The sequence below is a fragment of the Henckelia pumila genome, chromosome 4 (genome assembly GCF_033568475.1).
Source record: "Henckelia pumila isolate YLH828 chromosome 4, ASM3356847v2, whole genome shotgun sequence".
Classification (NCBI taxonomy): Eukaryota; Viridiplantae; Streptophyta; class Magnoliopsida; order Lamiales; family Gesneriaceae; genus Henckelia; species Henckelia pumila.
Window position 1 is genome coordinate 2,212,820 of NC_133123.1, and position 17,898 is coordinate 2,230,717.

Here is a 17,898-nt window from a genome sequence, read left to right on the forward strand (position 1 = left end):
ACCTCCCGAACTGGTCTAAAAGAAGAATGAGTTTAGACCAAGAATGTAGACCGGACCCCGAACTACCTGTGCCTTCTTTGGAAGGCCTAGGTTTGAATCTGCGTGATGTGTTTTCAACGAACGGTCTAGATAAAGGTCTGACCCATTATAAACGGGCTCGGGTTGAAATATTTTCTCGGGGTAACAAAATTATTTTAAAAATTCATACTCTCGATCGAGTCTTGACCATCTCGTTAACCGAGAGTGGGGGCTTATGACGAATTATGACTCATTTTGACTTTCTCCCGGGTCCCAAGTCCAGTGACTCAATCCATTTGGGTCTCATATTAATTATTTATTTGGACATTTTATGAAGACCCATAAATTCTTAAAAGCTCATAAGAGGCTCGACCATATGAAAAACTCCGTCTATCTATAAATAGCTAAAGTCTTTTAATTTTTAAGGTACGTTGTCTATAGTCACATGCTCTAATTCTCTAGAACTTTTATTGAACAAATACTGACTTGAGTGTCGGAGTGTCTTTGTCGGCAACTCCGACGCCATTCACTTAACTTTGTGATGCAGGTAACAAATCCACAAAGTTCTTTATCTGGAACCGTTCGAGTATTAACGGTAACTTGGATCTCCACATATTATCGAAATTTTCTCCAATCGGGTAAATCCGGAATCGATCCAAAAGGGTGTCATACAACTTCTCATCTTTTCTTTCTCAAAAATGTTGAAATTTTGTGAAACAAAAACTGAGAAATACTTCCTAAAAACTCTCCCAAACACTACCTTAAAATTTCATGTTTCCAGAATTTCCCAAGTTCTCATAAGAAGAATGGATGCAACTAACGAACTATCAACCTCCTTCTAAATCCATGATCCACTTATACAATCAAGTCGATTGAAGAATTAAAGCTTATTATTGTTATTATTATTATTATAATAATAATAAATATTAAATACAAATAACTAATCTTAAATTGGACGACGACTTCCAAGTCCATCTATCTAACAATATTAAATTTGGCATAAATTGCAATGATTCGATTCCCAGTTTTTCTCTCTTCGTGGTTAATTTTTAATTATTACTAGTGCTTCTTACATGCATTGTGTGATTATAAAGCTGAATTATTGTTTTTAATTTTTTTATTTTCAAATTAATAGTTTTAATTATTAAAAAATAAATAAAATATAGAGACATAACGTTTGCATCTTATCGTAGAAGCTTAAAATATAACATGGATCTCGAACTCACGCACAGGTCTACAGAATGCATGTGGGCTTGGAACTGGCAAAGATAAACGGGCTTAGATATGTTTGGGATATGGAAAACAATGGGTTAGGTGGTTTTTGATCCATTTTTTTAGATTTTGGAGTATTTTATAGGTATTTTGGTTCTATGCAGGGGCGGATCTGCACGTGTATCAGGAGTGGCACGAGTCACGAGACTCACGACCCCCTGAAAATTTTAAAAATCATTAGAATATATATCAATTTTTATTAAATATAAATATATATATATATATTTGAACTAACTATCCACTTTTATGTTTAGACTTTATAGCCTAGATGACATGGTCTTTTTCTCAAAAGCATAGGAGTCCGTGGTTCAAATCTCCTTTGTACAAACTTCAATTTTTTTAATTGGATCGGTTTAAATTATTGAACAATAATGTTTATTATTAAGCCTTTGTTAAATTTAAATTTTTTATACATGTACTGGCGTTAACCGTTGATATTTCCTATAAAACTAAAACTTTGATTTTAATTAAATTTTTATTTTAACTCAATTTTTGGTATCGAAAAAAGGTCTAAAAAATTAGTTAAAAAATATATTTCTGAACTTTAAATTATATTTTTAAAATAAAATATAAATGACACAAAAATTAGGATTTTATTAAGTTAAAAAATTTTATTTTACTAATTATTACAGTTCTTTGTGGACTTCGAACAAAAAATTTTCAATTATTTTTCTTTATATATATCTCACACTCAAACATAAAGTTTTAAAAAAATTATAACATATAGACTTGTCAAAAGAGCGAAACTAATAGTTATTGCTGAAAATTGGTAACTCCAATACCGCCGCATATTGTCGTCACTTAATATGTGATCCCCCAAATGGTTGATTATTTTTCATAGATCTTGAAACGTAAATTGCTCTTTGTATATTGGATGTTGGGATAAAACCCAAATACGTCCTTAAAGTTTCTTAACTTTCCCAAAAATATACTAACACTTTATTCGTTCCTAATTTTGTCTCTTATTTAACAAATAGTTTCCTTAATATGTCCCTCAAACTAAAAATTGCCTATAATACCCTTATTCTAACAATTATAATTAATATTTTCTCTGGGCTCAGAAAATGGTATCAGAGCCTAGGTAATTTTATTCAGACTTTATATTATTCATTAAATCATACTTTTCTTTGTTGAGGAAGAGATTTTCAACAAACCATGGATTCAAACGAGAGTTTGAACCAGAAAGATTTCATTTATATGAAATCCCATAAACAAGTGAATCTATTTAAAATAGATTCTTTACAACAGAACTTAAAGAGACTTAGGTCTTTTATACTCTCTGAAGAGATTAAGAAATATGATTTCTAATTCTCAATTTCTAGAAATCACACCAGATTCCTCTAAACTCTCCGGAGATCTTAGAGAAATTCAAAAGACGGTACACTATTACAGCAATCAGCTGTATGAAATACCTCGGCAGATTGGAGAAATCCTTAAAAAACAAGAATAAATTCTTGTAACTCTAAAGGATCTTCAAACTAAAATTATAAATCTAGAACATACTTCTGGTTCTAGCTAGAAAGGAAAATACAGGAGGAAAGTTACCACTCTCGTTTGGTACCGAACCTCTATTACATCAGAGAGGTAAAACCAAAATGGTTCAAAGACCTTTAACTGATGATGAATTGATGATTAATCTTATAAAGACAGTATCAGAGAAAAACACTATCTGATGACTACTTTAAAAAGATTAAATCTCGAGGATCTACAAGATCTTGCGGATTCTTTTTCGAATCTTAAAGTAGTAGATCTAAAAATGAATTCTCCTGATAGTGAACAACCCATAGGGAATCCCCCGAGATATGTGGTTAAAACAGAAGAACCACATAGTGAGTTCCATGTTGGAAAAAATTCACATCCAACAGGAACCAAATCAAGAAGTAGTAATATACCAATACATCAAACTCCTTATGGAAAAACCGTTTTAGACCCGATACATCCTTATGGGGTTATGTTAAACCTGGATGTTCTGGACTTTAAAAACAGAGAAGATCTCATAGAATATTGGACATCAGCCATGAGAATAGCAGCAGGAACTTTAGATCTCAATAAAGAAGGATTTATCAAACTTCTGGAAATGAGTTTAATGGGATCTGTCAAAATAGCTTGGGAAATGACCATGCCAGAAACCAAGGAATCAATATTAGCAGGAGAATCACTTAGCGAGATTGGAGGAAGAATGGCCACCCCTTTTAAAGCACAATTCATAGGGGTAGACTATTTCAATAATCAAGATACAGAGAAAAAAAGAAGATATACTCAAGCTCTGTATAGTCTCGAGTTACATGATATCTGTTTAGTTGATGAATATATTATGTTATTCACCAAATACAAATGGAAATCGGAAGTTGAAGAAAATGTAGCCATTCAGCTATTTTTCGCAAAAATGTCAAGCCCCTGGAGAGAAATGTTGATAAAAGAATACGTTCTAGGTAATCTTGATACTTTGGCAAGACGCGCCTCTTTTTTGAAAGGAAAATTGGCGGAATGGTGTCATATGGCAGCATTACAGAAGAACTACAAGAAAATAAGGGGTATTAACAAGCATACTCCTCTATGTTGTAGAGAAAATGATCTCCCTACGGTTATAGGGAATAAATCACAGGGATTTAAGAGGAAGAAATTCAGAAATAATCCCTACAATAAAAGAATAAAAAGTTCTTGGAAACCAAGAACATTTTGATCCAAACAAAAGGCCAGATCTTATAGATCAGGTAGAAGAAGTGGACCTACAAGAACATTCCCAGCAACAAACTCATCACAAGGCAGGGGAAGAACACCATCTAGAAGAACTTTCAGAAGAACTCATACGAGAACAAGTGAAAGTTTCAAGGATTGCAACTGCTGGACATGTGGAGCAAGAGGACATATATCTACAAACTGTCCAGAAAACGAGAAAAAAGGATTTAAACTCTTTGAAGCAACACCAGATATGGATGATGCGGTATTCTTTCAAGATCTAGTCCAAGTATATCAATTTGAAGATATTCCCCCAGATGAAAGTATATACGAAGAAGAGATATTGTTTAAGCAATATGAATCTGAAGATGAATCAGAATCAGAATAAAGAAGAAGTGTTTCGACACGAAACACATGAGAGTTTGGCTGGATTTTTTAGTCAAACCACGATATCTCATAATATGGTCCAAAGGATTATGAGAGAAAATCCAACATTACAGAAGTACCAAGGATTTTCGGCAGGACAAGTAGAGAGGGTCTTAGGAAACCTAGGGCTAAGACAAAGAAGACATCATTTGATTTACAAAGTATCCAGAAGGGAAATGGCAATCTCGATGGAGTTAACAAGTAATCAAATAGAGATGCAGTTAATTCCTTTTGAAGAAGTAAGAGAGGAATTGCAAAAGATAAAAAGTGAGGTAGCAAGAACGATGTCTTGGATTCATATTGGAGCAATCCAAATAATGATCAAGGCAAGTTTTAAAGAAGGAATAGATTCACCCATAGATATCGTAGTATGTGATAAAAGAATGAGGAATATCCAAGATGCTGTTTTGGGTATGATCTCAGGAAATCTATGTGCAGGAAAAATTGTAGGAGTTATTTATCCAAAAATAGCCTACAATTTAGCTGACTGAGACTTTAGTCGAGCCTTGACGTTGCATCAAAACTTCAAGGAAAAAAGATTAATGAAGGAAGGTAATAGACCATATTCTATTACTTATCAAATTTTATATTCTCTTTCTAATACGCACCATTCTGAATTATTTATTAAAAATGAGTTTATTGAAATTCCAGAAATCTTTGGAAAAGTTGCTCAAGCAATATACCCGAAAAGAATCGAGTTTTCTTTAATTCAGAAAATAGACATTCAAATACAAGATAAACCGGTTCTATACAGAGATCTGAAAATAGAACCCCGAAGGTTATATTTCCAAGGTGACCGAATGACAAGTCGAAGGTGGGAAAAATCTCCTATTCAGGAAATTCCACTAGAAGAAAAGGAGTTTTCAATAATAGGAAAACTTAGATCTCCAGAAGGATGGAAAAAAGTCAAAATAGTATTCGAAATTACAAGTCACAGGAACCAATTTCCTTGTAACTCGATTTACAATTTAGAGCAGCAAGTAACAGGAACTTACCAAGGATTAATAAATATTGGAGAATTGAAAGTTCAAATAGTGGAATTCCAGGAAAAGAAGTGGATCAGCTCATTTTTGGCCTAGAGTTTCTGGAGGACCATAAACCATGGAAATGCCTTAAAAAAGGAATAGAGTTTATGGCAAAAGAAAAGACTTGGAGGATTCAATAAGAATTCTACGAGATGGAAAACCAAGAGAATTGGATAAGGAACAATCCCTTAATCAGATTCGAAAACTCTGTTTACAAACAGAGGAAGAAGCAATTGTTGAAATTAGTAAGTCATGAACATGATTTACTAGAACGCATTGAAGAAGTGGAAATGAGTAACCATACTCTACCTTCTGAGACCTTAGGAAAACTAAAGGTAAATAGTCTTAATCGTATTACTGAGTTACAAAACAGTCTGTTAAAAATGGCAGGGCCATTTAGTAATTCCTTTAAAAAATGACAACAAGTCCTTTCTCCATATACATTCCAATAGGGATGTTGTATGAACAATATAAAGCTGAATATTTTGCAGCTTATATTGACTCGGGAGCAGAAATTTGTACAGCAAAAAGAGGAGTCTTCCCTGAAGAATGTGAAGAAGAATTGCCAAAAATTGCTGGACGAGATTTCTCTCGAAGAATTTTAATTCTTTGCAAAGGAATAAAACAAGCAGAGATCCTTATAGGAGGAGCAGGTCAAACACCTTGGTACAAGGTAAAGACACCACCAATCTATTTCCATGATACAAGAGCTGATATCCTGTTAGGAAATAACTTTTTACAAATGTTTAAGAAGTACACACAAGAAAATGAGTCAAGAAGACTTATGTTCACTACAATTTGTGATCATAAAATTATCGTTCAATGACTCAAGGTTGCTTTTTATCGACAAATACCGATAACATTTCGCAGCCAGTGTGGTGATAAAGGACAACTTTTTCACCCAAAAATGAAAGATCCAAGAAGGTTTGGAGAAACCATGTTGAAAATCACAGATATATAGAGTTAGAAAATAAGGTATCCCTTGAAGATGTCAAAAAAAGGCTCAAAGAAAGTTACAACGAGCATCCTTTGGCATGGTGGGATAGAAATCAACTCAAAGCCAGTCTTACTCTAAAAAAAGGCAAAGAGTATAAATTCGTCAGATATAAGCATGTCCCAATGAACATAACAGATCAAAGGGATATGAGAATGATTATCAAGGAACATTTGGACCTTGGTCTAATCAAAGAAGGAGTTTCACCATATAGCAGCCCAGGTTTTCTGGTCAGAAATCATGGTGAAATAAAAAGAGGAAAACCCAGGTTAGTTATTAACTACCAAGGTATTAATAAAATCCTGGAGTTTGATGGGTACTTCATACCCAGTAGAGAACATCTAATTAGCTATGTACGAAATTCTAGAGTGTTCTCAAAATTTGATTGTAAGTCTGGATTTTACCAGATTCGAATGGAAGAAGGCAGTAAAAAATTCACAGCCTAGCTTCTCTACACCACAAGGACATTATATCTGGAAAGTTATGCCTATGGAATTGGCTAATGCACCCCAAATATTTCAAAGAAAGATGGATAATCTTTTTAAAGATTATTTCAACTTCATGTTTGTTTATATTGATGATATTCTTATAGCATCAAAAAACATAGATAAACATATTAAACATTTAAAGATTTTCTCAAAAATCTGTACACAAGAAGGACTGGTTTTATCTGAAAAGAAAGCAGTCATAGCAACAAGGAAAATTGAATTTCTTGGAATTGAGATTGATGAAACTGGAATAATTCTATAACCTCATATTGTGGAAAAAGTAAAGAATTTTCCAGATAAACTCAAAGATGTAAAACAACTCCAAAGTTTTCTAGGAGTAGTTAATTTTGCAGGGATGTTCATAAACAATCTGGCAATGTATAGAAAGGTGTTTAGTCATTTGTTAAAAAAGGATGCAAGGTTTATATGGACCGATGAACATACTAAAGGGGTGAACCAATTAAAGGAGATATGTAAGAATCTCCCAAAAATGGCTATACCCGTGGATGAATATGATCTGGTGTTATTTACAGACGCCAGTGACGAATGGTGGGCAGAAGTTCTTACTAAGATCACTCCGAATGGAGAAATACCATGCAGATACTGTAGCGGTCTTTTTTCAGAATCTGAGGCTATCAGATGGCATATCAACGAAAAGGAATTTTATGCAGTTAAAAGGGCTTTCGAAAAATGGCCATTATTTTTACTTGCTAAAAAATTCACTTTGAATGTTGATAACACTCAGGTAAAAGCTTTCCTAAGGAATAAGATTGAATCTAAACTTGAGAAGGCTAGGTTATTAAGATGACAAGCTTTATGTCAAAATTATATTTTTGATATTGTTATTATTAAATCTCATGAAAATATTCTTGCAGATTTCTTAACAAGAGATGGAAGGCAGTGACGTAGATTCCATCATGAAAATGTAAAGGCATCTCAGGGAACACCTTGGGTTGCTTCAAACCGAGTTCAACCAGCTTGTCATAAGTGCCGATATGGCGGACAGGTTACAACAAGCTGATCGGATCAAAGTATCCAATCGAATCACAGGATGTATGCAAGCTCAAACTCAACTATGGGCTGCTATTCAAGGGCCAATTATGCGTGCCATAGAAAAACCACTGGTTTCTCAAAAACAAGAAATACAGCCACCAGTTGTAAAATAATATGTTGAGGATTCTAATACTCAAAAAACAAGCGCTAATCTATCATCAGCTTTTGATGATCTAGATAAAGCAACAATTGATGAGGATAACTCATCAAATCAACCCTCCGCTTCTGGGGTAAAAGAGGAAGAGATCAATCTTAGGCCCCACACCGACAAGGGCAAATCTAAGATTGATACTAACCCAGCTGTAATTTCTCCATTTCAGGTATATCAACAAATATGGGAGAAATTAAGTACAAGAAATGAAATCAACCCGATCACTTGCAGGGTTGATGTTGCAGGAATATATCCAAGGGTTTGGCTAAAAAACAATGTCAATCCTAAGGATGTAAAGCTATGGTATGAATTTGGGGATCTAGCCTCAGTTTATACAACTTCACCAGGCTTCCAGGAAATATCACAACTACCAAAATGGATTCAGAAAGCAGTCCAAGAAACATGGTCAAATAATGATCATTTGTCCAGAGGAGATGTGCTCGAGTTATACTTCTTTAGTGCAGCTCCAGAACCAACAGGAAAATGATCACACGAGCCATTTCATTTCATCAATCTAAGGAGACCTGACATGAATAATCAAAGATTTATCAAGGATCCTATATCTGAAGAAATACCATTGGTGTCCACCTTTGGAGAAAATGAAATTTCAACCAGAAGGGCATGAGGTATTTGGGTTTGTCTCACCGAGATGGATAAGGTCAAGTTTTCGTTCAAATTTTATCAAAATTCTGTGAACGGATCATTCCTGTTAAACACAATGACAGGAAAAACTACGGCTTTTGCGGAAGAACTCTTCGAAAAGAAGAGAAACTTTTTGTGGAACAACAAGCTGTCGAGGAGTAAAGAAACTCGCCGAAAATTTTGTAACATGGCTCATATCGGAAGATGGTCAGAGAATACCTGTCCAGAATGTCCAAACCAGAAGGAGCCAGAATTCGGAAAAACCTTCAAACCCCGAACGGATCGAAAAAATTTTTCCGAGACAAGCAAAAGTGGACAGGGACCACCAAAACCGCATTTTCCCAGGGGCCCACTACAAAAGCAAAAGATGCCCCGACAACAATAAAGAAGGCATATGAGGAGAATAAATCCAAAAGAAAAAGTCAAGCATGTGACTCCTCCACTAGTAAAAGATGACATCGGGCATGTGACTCCCACTAGCAAAAGATGTCATCAATAATGACATAAAGAATTCAAGACAGCTGTAAGATTCTCTGAAGTTTCTCGGTGAAACGAGTGGAACTTCGGCTATAAATACAAGATTTTAAGGAAGCTGAAGACATCGATCATTTTCTTCAGTTTTCTTACAAATAAAACATTGTAATATTTCTCTTTCTATTGTATTAAGTTTTACTTTTATGTATTTCAAGAACAAGGCTACTATGAGTAGCTAAACAAGTTATCTCCTCCTCTTCAAAGGAGGTTGATTTATGTAATAATATGTTGTCTGAATAAATTTCCGAAGCTCTTCTCTATCATGTTATTTTATTTAAAAAATTAAGCTTTTGCTATACGCCCTAAGGTAGGAAACGAAATAGGGCTGTGCTAGCTGCTGCTGAAGGAGTCAGTGTCAGGAACCATCGGTTGCGATCGCGTGGTTTGGTTGTGAGGAACCTGTAAAACCCGGTGGACATAACCCGACAACAGTGTGGTCAAAGAGGTATTCTGCTTTAATTTACTGACGAAAGCATGATGGGATTAAATCTTTAAATTTTAAATAGGAAAATAAAGGGTAGAATGAACATTATTTAGTTTTAAGGACAAATTCAAGAAACTATTTAATGAATCAGGGATATATTTGGAACATGAAAAGTGAAAGAGATATAATACGAAAAATGGAAAAGATACAGGGATATATTTAGGAATTGTCCCTTGGATGTTTATACGGTCTTATTTGATTTTAATATCATTTGAAATTACTTAGAATTGTTGATGTAAGTCTTTTTTTAGGTTTTAGTATAAGTTTATTAATTAATTAAAATAGAATGTTAATTGAACATAAGTATTTGATTTGGTATAAATGTATAGTTATAATTTTTTTTAATTTTAGTTTAAGTGAGTGTTTGCAATTACTTAAAAAAAATTTGATTGTTAGATTTTGGCTTAAAAATCATTTTTTATGTTTTTAAACCCAAATTATGTGTTAAGTTATGCTTAATTTAATTAAAATTCCAAAGCTAGTCATATAATATGATTGCATCAAGTACGGGGAAAATATTATCCCAAATATAACTATATAAGATAGAGTCATCTTCATTAATTAAAACATTTTGATTGACATATATAGCGAGCAAGTGGATGAAGACGAATTATATATTATATATATCTAGTGGCTTGAGTTGTTGAAATAGCTATTAGTACTTATATATGCAGGTAGGGGTTGACATTATAAATAACAAGCAATTGGTTTCAAAATTTTATTATGGACTGGATTCGTACACGTATTATTCGTACGAATAATTAATTATGTCAATATGAAAATAATATATAGAAGATATACATTTTGTTATACATCATATATTTCAATACATTCCCACGAAATAGCTAGGCCATATACATATATAGACAGGAGTCACAGGAGTCACAGGAGCAAGGTTTCATAAAATGCTAGCATGCAATCGCAGACATACGAATTAATTTGTATGCACATATAGGCAGGAATAATGATATTAATATTTAATATTTTTACATATTTTATAATAAACACTAATTAAGGCATCGAGACAGGCGCTTTGAGTAAATTTTTTTTTTTTTTGATTTAAAGTTATAATTAAATTTATTAGATCTAAATAATCTATATTAAGGCATCGAGACAGGCGCTTTGAGCGTGTATATATAAAATTTTTTTGGTTTAAAGTAATAATTAAATTTAGATCTAAATACTTTATATAATCCAAAAATTACATTGTACGGGATATATATATTTTACAGACATCATTATTTGGCCAAAGTAATTTGTGGGAAGTCGTAGACAAATGACTTGCGAGAATCATGCGTCGACGAAAAAAAAATTACATTTTAATTTACGGGATATACACCTTAGTTTGAAATGAAATGAACAAGCATAGCCGCAAATTGCAACGAATTAATGAACTCTTGACAAGGTAAAATTAATTAATTACGGGGAATGATTGGCTTGGCTCATGCATGCAACGTATATATGTATGCATATATGAGATATATCACATGACAGTACTAGAGGATTAAATAAGCAAGAAAAATATTGAAAATGAAACGTTCCACCATGGAGATTTTATTTGCCATTAAGGCACAAGAAAGTGATGAAGCAGCAGAGTGGCGCCGGTGGTGTACTTTTCCGCCGGCTGTCCCTCCCAATCCGGTGGCACCTTTCCGACCTCCACTGCCCCTTCTGCCTTCCGCCGCCTCAGTCATCAGCACGGCTATGAATATCGCAACCACCAAGACGAATTTCCCAGTACTGATCGGTACCGACGACTTCCAGTAGTACTCCATATCCCATCAACAAATTAAAGTCCCCACTCAACTGAAAAATTGGAGGTGGCCGGATGTTAGCTAACAAGATTACTAGTAGTTATCTGCAAGCTCAATTGTTTGGTCACCATTTCACTAAATACTCGGTGTATTTATTAAAAGAAAAAAAATAAAAACAAAACAAATTAAATTAAATTAGTTGTCCTTATCTTTTAGCTAGCTAGCTAGGCTTCTAAATTTACATGGCCGGGGAAGAGAAGACAGCAGGGAATATATAAATCACTTTCAACACATACAATGCTTTTCTCATTTCACGTGAACCCGAATTGAATGAAACTATGGCGGATATATATTCAAGATAGGACAGTATATATAATTAATAAAGAATAAATGGCAACCATACGTATTACAGAAACTTCCAACAGCTAGCATGGCGTACAAAAAAATATGGAACGTCTAAGAAGTAGACAACACTTGGTTTTCTACACATTTTTTCCATGTGAAGCAGCAGTCCCACATATTCTATTATTTAGTTTTTTTTCCCTTAATATCTAATTCAAAGATAACTTATTTTTCTCATGTGAAGCAGCTCTGGTAAATGTATATATTCTTCAACTATTATTAATTATGCAATTTTTTTAAATATTTATGTGTATGTAAAAACGTGACATATATATACTGATCCTTCAATGTTTAATTATTATTAAGACTAGTATCGAATTGCACATTACGTGCGTGTACAGTCTGTTTTACATTCAGGTTGCGTGTTTTTAATCCGTTTTTTTATTAAATAATTATAATAGATAAAGATAATAAATAGTAAAAAAAACTTAAATAAAAATGTGGTCACACCAAATTGGTATATTGGCATAGCCTCACATTTATTAATATAATAGAATAGAATAGACGATGTTTGATCGCGTATATAATAAGTTTATAAAAGTGCAAAAATCAAAATAAGATATTTTAACAACTTTGTTGTTTAAAAAGTCAATTAATTTTTGCATAGTGTGGTTTACTTGATTAACGTAGTTTGCAGGCTATTGCGTTAGTTCGAGGGTTTATCCAGTGCGCATCGAAGATAGCGGCTGCGGGTTCCCACGTCACAAAAAAAAAGTCATTTAATTTTACCATAAAAAAGTCAATTATTTTTTTAAAAAAAATTAATTAGGTTATCCCGACTTATTTAATGAGATTTTTTTAAATATCTTTACAAACCAAATTATCCTTATTTATTTTAGGGAAATGATATAAAAAAATAAACAAGGTAAAACTTATTAATTAATTAATAACATAAAAGAAGAGTTGACGAAATATTTCATTTTTAAAAAAAAATTAAACTCTATTAAAAGAATAATCATATCTGAAAAATCTAAACACCATTAATTTAAATAAAAATTAAACTCAATTAAAGGAAACGATCTAAAGGATATATGTGTAATTTAATGTAAACAATAGGCTAGTTTGATTACTTGATTGATTTTAAGGCATGATTTGATTAATATATTTTCTCAAGGTCATTTTAAAAATCCCACTTTATTTTAATATATCTCTTATCTATCCTCTTAATAATATATCATACAAGTTAAATTTCAAATAATAATTAAAATTTATATTTTATTATCATTATCAATATTAACGTTCTTATTAATATTTAATTATTGTAATTACGTTTATATTCGTGTATATAATTACGTATTGGTGTATGTATGTACCTGCATATTTAATATATATATATATATATATAATATAATATATAATTATAATCATCATAATCATCGTTATCGTCATTTAATCATATGATGTGAGAATCCGCAGTTGCTAGTTTTCGGTGCGCATTGACTAAACCTCGAACTAACGTAATAGTTTGTAAACTACGTTAATTAGCTAAGTAAACCGCACGAGACAAATCTTTACATCATCATTATTTTAATCATCATTTTTATTAAAATCTTATCATTAAGTAATTATTGATTAATTAATATTATTTAGTTCTTTATATATATATATATTTCAATTTGATTCATTTTTTGACATAAAAATGATTAAAATTGTTTAAAAAATAGAATATAAATGACTAAGGCTAAAATTTGATAACAACATAGATAACAAAAAATGTAAAAAAATAAACACTGAGAAAAAAATATTGTTTTCCTTGGGAATAATGTAGATAAAAATTGATTAATGTTTGGTGCCAAATTCTATTGATACAAGTTTACGGTGCACTTGGAGCAATAAATTTAAAATCCGTAGATTTCAATGTTAGTTTTATTGTTTATAATAATGAAATAATATAAAAAAATATTAAAACATGTCTTACTTATTTACACATTAATAATATAAAATAGAATAGATGAATCTCAAATGACACATTAATTGTTGAATATTGAACCTAAAATTAATTCTAATTAAAATAAAAAAAATATTATATAAACATACAACGAGTAAATTTGAAATTTATAATCTTATTTATCTAAAAAAAATTGAAATCCGAAACACAAACTTAATTAATTTAGTTAATTTGGCTTCGAGCATATATGTTCTATTGGTGGAATTCCTTTCGTACAGTTTTTATTCCCTGAACGGCTGAACCGGTCATCTCAGGCATCACCAAGTTGACGTTGACGAAAAGAATTAATATATATAAAGTTAGAAAATTCATATAAGAATGTTAAATTAATGAGTATGATGCGATGCTATTTGCGTGAGTGCGATATATATATATATTAAGAAGTCAACTTATGAGTTTTAAATTAAATAAACCTTAGCTTACTTGATCGGTACTTAACCTGACCTTTCAGCCATAAAAATGGCTCTTTGTTCGTCTTTAGTTTTTTGCGCTTAATTAAAGCCCCTCAGCTACGTACCATCTCTTATTTTCTTTCGTTTCCAATATCATCATTCTTTCTCAGGTAAGTTATGTGCTAATTTGGAAAACAAGAAAAAAAAAAAATAAAACCCTTTCATTTTATCTTATTTTTGTCGGAGTACGTTTAATAACTTGGTGCATGCTACTCTTTCCAAGAATGCATGAACTAGGAGAAATTAAATCTTGATTCATGCTTCAAAATATATATTTTGCAATGACAAGTTTTCTATATATATATATATATATATATATTTTACAGGTAGCTAGCTAGCATGGGTGCAAAACCATCCGTTAGTGGCAGCACACGACGTGGCGATTCGTTTAGCCGTTCGAGCTCTAAATATTCTCCCCGCCGTGCTTATAACTCAGAAACAAGCTCTAGTTCTGAACCTGATCATAATAGAATGACCGAGTTTCAGAAGAAGTACGGAAGGATCCTTGACAAGTATAATTCTCTCGAACAGGTCAATATTAATTAAGTTTTATAATTTCTAATGCAAATAATTAGATATTTATGAATAGTACTACATATTGTTTCTTGAATATTAATATTAATTTTATATGGTGATCGATGTTCCTGCTGCAGGTGACACAAGCTCTTGTTGATTGCGGTCTCGAATCCTCTAATCTCATTGTTGCCATCGACTTCACGAAAAGCAACGAATGGACGGGGATGAAGTCGTTCAAAGGGAAGAGCCTGCATCACCTTGATGAACATGATGACTTAAATCCATACGAGCATGCCATCTCCATTATTGGAAAGACACTTTCGAGATTTGATGAGGATAATCTCATTCCTTGTTTTGGCTTTGGTGACGGTATATTATATTATAATATATATATATATTATATAAACCATGAAACTATAATATTATTTGTGTTGATCGAATTATAATATTAATTCTTGAAGTAACAACCCACGATCGAGATGTGTTCAGCTTTTATCCAGACCACAGCCCCTGCTATGGATTCGAGCAGGCATTGAACCGATACAGAGAGGTTGTAAAAGGCGTTAAGTTAGCAGGTTAAAATTAAATTAATTTGTTTAGGGACTCGATGGATGCATGTTTTATGATCATGAGGTTCATGAAATATTTTGATTGATCTGCTGGGGCATAATTAAGCTCATGATGTGTGTACTTGTATATATATAGGACCAACATCATTTGGCCCGATAATTGAAACCGCAATCGGAATAGTTGATAGCAGTGGTGGCCAGTATCATGTTCTTTTGATCATAGCCGACGGGCAGGTGACACGAAGTGTTGACACCAGATTCGGGCAGTTTAGTCCTCAAGAGAGCAGCACAATCGATGCGATTGTGGAAGCAAGGTTAATCTTGAAATGAAACAATTGAATTTTTTTGGTCCTAGCTAGATTAGTAAGCAAATAAATATTTAGTTGATTTGTGGTGGTGGTGTCTGTTTTGCAGCAAGTACCCTTTGTCGATTATCGTTGTCGGAGTTGGAGATGGGCCATGGGACACAATGAAACAGTTCGACGACAACATTCCGGCCAGAGACTTCGATAATATTCAGGTTCAAAACATGATCATGTGTACTGATGAATATATATATATATATATAGGAGCAGAACATTAACCAATTTTAGGATGCACACGTACAGTTTGTTAATTTCACAGAAATCATGTCAAAAAACATCCCCTTAGCTCAAAGGGAAGCAGAATTCGCCCTGTGGGCATTGATGGAAATCCCATCACAATACAAGGCAACACTGGAGCTTGGACTATTGGGGTACATACATATATTACATCACTCTCTGTTTGATGAATGAATGCATAATTAATTAACGGGTAATGCTATATGTACACTGACACAACGTGTAACCCGCAGTGTACTTATAGCATTATCCTTAATTAACACGTGGTTGTTATTCGATCCGCAGCAGGAGAAGAGGTAATAGCACAAAAGATCCATTGCCCCCTCCATCTGCAGCAAACTTGAGGCAACCATATAGTACTCCTCCTCCGTATCCCTCCCCGGTGCACAGAAGCTTCAGTACTCCAACAGTACCTTCCACCAGTAGCACTTACTGTCCCCCCTCCCCAAATCCCATGGTAAATTCCATCTCTCCACTTATAAATTTACACATCCATCTTTTAACTGACTGAATTCAGTCATCTGATGCTCCACAGAACTGCCCGGTTTGTTGCGGGAACAAAAGGGACGTCGTGCTCGGATGCGGACATACAGTAAGCAAAATATATAGCGATCGAGTCAGAAAGATTAAGGTAGTGTTTGGGAGAACTTTTTAGAAGCACTTCTCGGCTTTTCCGTTAACAAAAATATGAAATTTTATGAAATTTTGTTGACGAAAAGCTGAAAAGTGCTTCTTAAAAGATCTCTCAAACACTACATAATAATGCAATATTAATTGTTGGTACATATCTCAAAATTTGTGTGCAGGTCTGCTATGAGTGTGACATACATCTAAGCTGGTGCCCTGTTTGCTTGACGGAGATAACCAACAGGATCAGACTCTCACAAAACTCATCTTATAATTAAGTCCCCAGATATATCGATGTTCAAATTCAAGATATGTAATATATATTGGTGTGGATTGTGCGATGACTTGCGAATTCGTTACACATACATTGCAGAGTGTATACCTCCAGTTTTATGCGTTCTTGTCTCAATGAAAGGATATGTGTGTGTTGTGTGGTACAGTTTGAGAAAATATACAGTCACAGCCTCATCGTTCCACTCTTTCTCCATCCGGTACGTGTATGCAAATCCACTATCTTAATAAAATAAATAAATGAAAGCTCTAGCTAGTTTGACTGAATTATTCTACTGCAAAACGAATTCAAGAAGGATTATTTTATTATAAATTGCACTTATCAGCATCCAACTTAGGAAGTGTTTGCAATAAATTGTGTTTTTTAGAAGTGATTAATTTATAAATTATAAAAAAGTTAAGAAAAATCAAAAGTTGGTAATGTTTGAAAACAAATGTGAAAATCTAAAAATCAAAGTTGGATAGTGTTTGATAAATAAGTTATTAGAGTGATTTTAACAATAACCTTCATATTAAAATCACTTTTGAAGAATCATAATCACCACATGACTAGCTTTTGGATTTCAATTAAGTTAAGCATAAGCTAACACATAATCTAGGTTTAAGGAACACACAAAAATATTTTTTTAAGCCAAAAGCTAACAATCACTTTTTTTTAGTGATTGCAAACACTCCTTTAATATACATAGACTATTCAGTATTTACCGTTGTGTGTTAAAAAAAATAGTGACCAAGCAAATTGAGATATATATAATGTTGGAACACGTTTCATTAGCTATTTTTTAACCAAACGTTTCTCTTTTCATCTTTGGTTAGGTGTGATTTTTTAGCACAAGTTGAGCTTAATATGTGTTAAAGGGCACATGATTCTTCTGTTGGAACCAATCCACTTAACATTCTAATTTGAGATTCCCATTTGGAGGCGGTTGGGGAGAGATAATGCGGGGAATAAAAATAGAAAGTTTGTTAGG

The 17,898-nt window shown here is 33.0% G+C and overlaps 1 protein-coding gene across 4 annotated transcripts; it reads left to right on the plus strand.

Annotated features, from left to right (window-relative positions):
• Nucleotides 1-14,366: 14,366 nt before the first annotated feature.
• Nucleotides 14,367-17,057, plus strand: LOC140864113 (E3 ubiquitin-protein ligase RGLG3-like). 4 transcript variants are annotated; one of them, XM_073268047.1, is made up of 10 exons: nt 14,367-14,432; nt 14,649-14,853; nt 14,976-15,207; nt 15,300-15,413; nt 15,544-15,721; nt 15,822-15,927; nt 16,016-16,143; nt 16,295-16,466; nt 16,527-16,601; nt 16,816-17,057. In XM_073268047.1, exons 2-10 carry the CDS (start codon nt 14,662-14,664, stop codon nt 16,912-16,914), a joined length of 1,296 nt encoding a protein of 431 aa, XP_073124148.1. In that variant the 5' UTR covers nt 14,367-14,432; nt 14,649-14,661; the 3' UTR covers nt 16,915-17,057. The 4 variants fall into 4 exon arrangements, with proteins under 4 accessions (XP_073124148.1, XP_073124150.1, XP_073124151.1 ...); XM_073268049.1 differs by having other exon boundaries at nt 16,545-16,601; XM_073268050.1 differs by having other exon boundaries at nt 16,574-16,601; nt 16,816-16,949.
• The last annotated feature ends 841 nt before the right edge of the window (nt 17,058-17,898 follow it).

Excerpts from the sequence above, each read along its gene's own strand:
- LOC140864113 (XM_073268047.1), top strand. The coding sequence starts at position 14,662 with ATGGGTGCAAAACCATCCGTTAGTGGCAGCACACGACGTGGCGATTCG. Across the intron at positions 14,854-14,975 it reads AGTATAATTCTCTCGAACAG|GTGACACAAGCTCTTGTTGA; the intron begins GTCAATATTAAT and ends TTCCTGCTGCAG. Across the intron at positions 15,414-15,543 it reads AAAAGGCGTTAAGTTAGCAG|GACCAACATCATTTGGCCCG; the intron begins GTTAAAATTAAA and ends GTATATATATAG.